The sequence below is a fragment of the Monopterus albus genome, unplaced genomic scaffold (assembly GCF_001952655.1).
Source record: "Monopterus albus unplaced genomic scaffold, M_albus_1.0 scaffold41.1, whole genome shotgun sequence".
NCBI classification, from domain to species: Eukaryota; Metazoa; Chordata; class Actinopteri; order Synbranchiformes; family Synbranchidae; genus Monopterus; species Monopterus albus.
The window spans coordinates 622276-628823 of NW_018127921.1; the positions used below are offsets into that span (position 1 = coordinate 622276).

The 6548-nt window shown below is 39.1% G+C and overlaps 1 protein-coding gene across 2 annotated transcripts; it reads right to left on the reverse strand.

The window, feature by feature from the left end:
* Nucleotides 1-267: 267 nt before the first annotated feature.
* Nucleotides 268-6338, reverse strand: lum (lumican). Of its 2 annotated transcripts, none has more exons than XM_020599451.1 (4): nucleotides 6234-6338; nucleotides 4756-4832; nucleotides 2786-3664; nucleotides 268-2425 (listed from the first exon to the last, which is right to left on the reverse strand). In XM_020599451.1, the coding sequence occupies exons 1-4, from the start codon at nucleotides 6329-6331 to the stop codon at nucleotides 2271-2273; spliced, it is 1209 nt and encodes a 402-aa protein (XP_020455107.1). In that variant the 5' UTR covers nucleotides 6332-6338; the 3' UTR covers nucleotides 268-2270. The 2 variants fall into 2 exon arrangements, with proteins under 2 accessions (XP_020455107.1, XP_020455108.1); XM_020599452.1 differs by lacking the exon at nucleotides 6234-6338 and adding an exon at nucleotides 5625-5658.
* Between the last annotated feature and the right edge of the window lie 210 nt (nucleotides 6339-6548).

Here is a 6548-nt window from a genome sequence, read left to right on the forward strand (position 1 = left end):
AGGACCAGCAGTTTTTGTTTGACTCCAGCTACACTTGAATTGTGGGACCAAACAAAGATCACAGGCTCTTTGTGACTGGAAACACACAAAGTCAAAACTGGGGAACACAAAATGATGATTAAGCCCTCAGTGTAGTTTGCTTTAAAAACAGTTGTGTCATGAAAGTAAACCGTTTATCTGAAACACACTAACAGACTTTATTCAATAGGAGTTTCCATCCATCTTAAAAACTCATTTTTTTCATTTTGTAAATCAACATTATGGCATAATCACAAAGATTTAGGCCAGAGATGGCAGCTGGCCAAAAAGTAAGCACAGTTTACAGAGTACACAATAATCTATTATAATGCTCGGGTCGCACAGCTGCTTGGTATGATCTCTGCGGTCAGAACTAGCTGTAGAGAATATGTTGTTTTGCTTGTTGACTTCTTCCACTTGGCTTCAGCTTGTACTCAAAATGCGAATTTCAGCTATGTGCTTTGAACCATTATAGCTCAATAACACTTTTAGTATTGTAGGTTTGAGAGCAGTAACTTTACTACAGTCAGTGATATTAATGCAGATGTTCACAGAAATGTGTTTACTTTGTTTTATAAACACTTTAAACTGTGCCATTAACGCTTTGAGTGCACCAGCCAAATGTACTTTTTAACTACAACCCCAAAGACATCTTTAAAGGCTAATTACAGGCTTAATGATTTGAAATATAACTTACTGTATGCACAGTTAATAAGCTGTTACTTATACATTATAAACCTTAATAAAGGAAGCCTTGTTAAAGAAATGGTACATAAATACAAATTTTAAGCCCAATAGTCCTGTCAGCAAATATAAGCTGGCTTCACCAAGGCTTAAAAAGTGATATCATACAAATAGTTGGGAACATAGTTTATTCAATTGTGTTTGGTTTCCTCACAGTAAATCCAAGAGCAGTTACTGAGTCAAAAGGCCACAAATGAAATCACGATAAAACGACAAATTAAACCTAAACAAAATGTGATATTCTAATAACATAATTTCAGTCCACATGACAGACCCGCCAAGTTGACTTTGTATTGGTAAAAAGCCTTTATCAGTTATGGTAAACGACTACGTAACAATGACAGCACCTTAACTGCAAAAGCTGTAGTTTATTATCAAAGAATGTACCATTGGAAGCATGCAAGTAATGCAATGTTGTATACAAATCAGCAATGTGCACAACAGCAGACAGCTAGGAACTAAGTCATGTGAATAAACAGACTGACTCGTGATTTCTGAAAAAGAAAGAAATTCGCTATGAGGATTTACTTCTAAGGATAATGTTGGTGTCTTTTACACTTGTATCATTTATTCTAATTTCTAACACCAAAGACAAATATATGTAAATTTTTCAGATGTTCAGCTTGAAATTATTCCTGTAAAAACCTGGGAAGTAAATTTCCTAAAGAGAATGGATATTGCTAATCAGCCAGTGGGCCACCATGCATTTGCAACAAGGTAGTAAATAACAGGCACAAGTAAATAACACTGATATTTTCCTTAAAAATCATTTTAGATACTGAACATATGACTGCACTGTAACTGCTATTTTACAGTTTGATCATAATTTCTTATAAAGACATCACACGGAGTGTGAAGCCCTTTCTCGCTGGTCCTTTGCACAGCAATGGATTCATTATTGTACCCACATTATACTATACATGCTGAACACTGGAACATACAAGACAGACAACAAAATGACACGACAACTGAACTGAGACACGGGAGAACTTTAGTCTTTGCTTACTCCACTGAGTCTGTATTCAGTATAATCAAATGCAAGTTTGGAATGTATAAAGTGTGTGTATATGAATTCATGTTTATTCAGCAGACTTTTTTTACTCTTTATTTCTACTGTTGGAATGTTATTTTTTATGTTCATGTCAATTTAAACAATTATTTTATATTAATTTATACCTGTAAATATAAAGAGCCAAATACTTGGAACATTTGCTGAAATAAACACAATCTGAAATAATCCGATTGCATATTTTGCAAGATAGGTTGCTCAAAGATGTTCAAAATTGTTGATAGCTTGTCATGGCTATCAACAATAGCTCAGCTTTAGATTTGTTCAAGATATATGTTTGATATGAGATGACAATATCCCAGATTTCATAATACTTATGTCAGACGTGCAGGGACATAGGAGCACTTTGAAAGATGGTATATTATGACAATTAAATCCACAAGAGTTTGAGCTGAGCGGTGTTATGATAGCAGAAAGGCTGAAGATCTGAGGGTGGCCCTTATTCGAACATGATATCTGAAGCTTGGCGCAGGCAGTTGACGGCATCAGGGGGCATGTTGATGTGTGTGACGTTGTTGGCATCCAGGCGCAGATGCTTCAGGCGGGAATAGTTGAGAGGTCCAATGTACTTGCAGAAACTTGCCATCTCAATCTCTACAGAGAATCAAAAATGGACAGAAAATCATGGAATTTCAACCATTTTAAGATGAGAGTTGCAGGCACCGTTTCGACTTCTGACCACCAGCAGTGGTACAGTTGAATGTTTTTATGAGTGGGGCTCTGTTGTGTTTGTAACATGCCTGAGCATGTGACACACATTCCTGTGGTTTCACCTGATCAACAGTCGGTGGTGATAACTACAAGGTGTAAACAATGCATCATTTCAAATAATCAAACAGCTAGGGAAGGAAATACATTCAGCAAGAAAAACAGTTAATATAAACAACACTTTAATAGACCTCCATGGGGCACATGGATTAAATATTAAAATAAAATGGAACAGCTGTCACTCACTGTTGATCTCATTGGCCTGGAGGTAGAGCTGCTCCAGCTGCTCGTTGATCTCAGGGATGGACTGCAGCTTGTTGAAAGACAGGTCCAGTTCCACCAGTGACGACACGTTGAACGCTCCAGCAGGTATCCCGGCATCCATCAACTTGTTGTGGGAGATCCTTAGGTACTGCAGTGATGGCAGCTTGTTCAAGTATCCAGCTCCAATACCATCAATATCATTGTAGTCAGCATAGAGGATTTCTAGTGAGCTGGGGACTCCAGCTGGCAGCTTCTTCAGCTTGTTGTGGCTCACATCCAGGGACAGCAGCTTTTTGGGACCTTTGAAGGCCCCAGCGATGGCATCGGATGTTAGCTGATTGTGCTGAAGGTTGATAAAGGTCAAATTTTCTTTGTCAGTCAAGAGTCCAGAGGGGAACTTGGATAACTGGTTGTACATCATCTTCAGCTCATCAAGAGACTTTGAAGGAGGGATGACTGGTTCTGTGAGGTTGTTGTGGCTGAAGAATAGCTTCTCCAGGCCAGTGAGTTTGTCGATTGTGCCCTTTGCTATCTTAGCATTGGTGATCTGGTTGTTGTCAAGTATGAGCCAGCGAAGTTCAGCAGTAACATTATCAAATACACCTGGCTTGATCTCGTCAATCTGGTTGTTCTGAAGGTACAGGTACTTGATTCCTGTTGGGACTACAGGAACAAACTTGAGACCACGGCTGTCACAATACATGGCGCTGGGGAAATTGTATGGGCACTCGCATTCTTGATTACAGTTGGGGCTTAAGGGTATTAGGTCGAGAACAGGGTGTTCGTCGTAGTCATAATATTGGCACAGTGCCATACTGACCAGTATGGCCAACAGGGGCACACGAAGAGGAAACATGGCTTCTAGAGAGTCAACAGACAGATGGGAAGAGGAAACAGGAAATGTGGTAGAAAGGTTAGAATGGCCCAAAATGTAAATTCATAATCTTAAACAGAAATATACAAATACACTTGTTTACACTTGTTTAAGTGAAACCTCTGCTATAGTCAGAGGTGTGGTGGCATATTTGGCATTTTGACAATTTTAGCTCATGGTCAGATCACTCACAATTCAAACATGTATTTATTAAAATAACAACAACAAAAGAAAGAAAGCTAATAAAAGTATTAAATTGCTAAGAACATGTCAGTCTTGACTCCCAACACACACTACAGCCCGCCACACACCCACTCCCCAGAGCATTATATAATCGGTCAAGAGTTCATGTCACGTGAGACCACTAAGTCCTAGATCCCTTGATTCAATTATCTGTGTTGAGCCACATCATTGCAGTTGCAGCTTGAACCAAAATGCACTGCTCCCAGCACCACTTCATCTATCACCTTGAAAGATTTCTACATAAACCAGCAATAGGAGCAATAATGCAATGCAGATGAAAGGAAACTATATACATAAATAAATATTGCATAAATCTTCAAGATATGTTTTTTGTATTGAACACTAAAAAAGTGATTTTTCTTAGGCTGGTAAACAATAAAGCAAACATGTAGAAGGTGAAAATTAAAAGCACACCTAAAACTAGTTTTAGGATCATGACTGTACAAACTGCAGACAGTGCAAAACCAGAATGATTAATTCCAGACCCATGAAAAATGAAAGACCCCATATCCAAGTGCAACAGATAATTTTCCTAAGTCTAAAACTATTAAAACCTGTGTAACACTTATAAAAAGGTACTTTAAATCCTTATAAACATGTAAGTTCTAGTCTAATACACTATTGTTTCTATTCTTACTCTAAGATGCACACTATAAAAACTTCTACCACTCATTTTCTTCATGCACGGGTCTTTTTGCCTTCTCTGTTGCAGCACTAGCACTGTTGCATGCCCAGAATACAGCAGTGACAGCTGATAAGCTCATCCGGAAAACACAGATAAAGAGGAACAATCAAACAGGAAATCACAAATCCATGCCTCCATGTGCAAACTTACCTGTGCTTCTCTCTCTGTGCCTGTGGGGTGGAGGGCCAGTAGGTAAGAACAGTGTGGTCTTCAAAAACTGGAGGTCTCTGGAGAAAAACACAGAAGGAAAGAAAGAGAGAGGGGGAGGAGAGAGAGGGGGGGTGGTGGTAGACGGCGAGACAGAAGGAAAAAATTAGGTGGGGGAGGAGAGGAGGCTTCCTCAGCAAACTGTAGCCAGGTCATCACATAAAATGAGGATGCCATCAGTATGAATGTCAAGGGGAGTATCATCCACAAAGTACAGTTAACTAACCAAGACCAAGTGCAACAGGGTAGGGTGATATTAAGGCACAGAAAATGTGGCAAATATATAATGTGTTGATATAAACTTCCAGTTTTTCAACATTTATCACTGCTTTTAGGTAACTGTCCTCCAAACCTTCACCCTTAATTGTCTCCAAGCAACAACCCGACCTGGAGTTGGGTCAACTGTGCATGGAAAAGTTTAAAAAAGCTGGAGAAACTTTGCATGGAAAAATGTGAAAACACTCTCTGGCAGCCATTTAACCCAGACGCTAGTTATGAAGAAGAATAGTTCTAGCTGTACTTATTGAGCTGTGAATAAAGCTTTGGAAAATCTGACAAAGTGAGATAGGCAGAAAAACGTTGCATAACACTTGCCGCTTTTACGCTGTAAGGGGAGAAAGGTAGGTTAAAGCAGATCCAATTGGTACCATATGTTTTTTGCTATGTTGTTCTACTTTTTTTTCTTGCAACCCCCCATTTTTCTTCTCCACATACCATGAAGCCCTGCAATCATCTCTCTCTCTGCATATGTGAGACAAATGATAAAACGCTTGCATTTAATTGGTCGCAGCGCAGTCTGTTACTCTACTCACATTCTTAGAGACCATCTTAGAAGCATTTCTCCTGTGTGGAAAACTTTGATTCATCACCATATCTGATTTTCCAAAATAACTCCTGTCGCTCTTTTTTCCAACACTAGACAGCTGATTTAGTGAACTTTTGAGTAATCCAACCACCTTTTCACAAATGCTTTGTCCTTGATTGATTCTGCCCATTCAACTGGCCCACTAAATCAGCAAATGCCTCCACCAAACAAATGCAGCCTCTTAATGGCATCCACTGGGTTTCTAGGAAGTGCTATATTTTTACAAAACTCGTGCTGTTTTGTCACTCTTACATTAGCTACTGTATAAAATCTAAAGCTTTCCAGGTTTCTTGCAGCAAGCACCTGATAATCCGGTGCAGCACTGTGAAGAATAATGTAAGTCATTTCATTATTATGGCCTCGCATATTCATTTTAACCTGAATACACTGTTAGAGTTTATCACAAAAGGAAGTGGGATGAGGCACGGTGAGATAACCTGTGTAGATTGTTCCCATACGTATCAAAAATCCACTGAGTGAAATGCTGTGAAATAAGAGGTTTGCACTGTAAAAATGAGGTTGGAAAAAACTGAAAGGTCAGTGTCAACCACTGTACCTTTCAAACAAGGGCAAAGTGGTTATATTGAGAGCTGCAAACGTTGTGTTTGTGTTGAACTGTTGTCCTCTAAATTCAGGAAAGAGAAGGCTGCACATCTGAATATTTAACCCTTGATTCCAGCCCTTGATGTAAACCTATAGAGTAACATGCTGCTCAGTACAAAATGGCAGAGGGATAGTCTTTCATTCTATTTAATGAGCCACACCTGGTTGTGTGTAAGGGCACACAGCAGGTGGTTCATTAAGCTTCCATTTCAGTTTGATTCACTTTGTAAGGCCTTATATTCCATACACCAAAGTCCTAATTGCAACC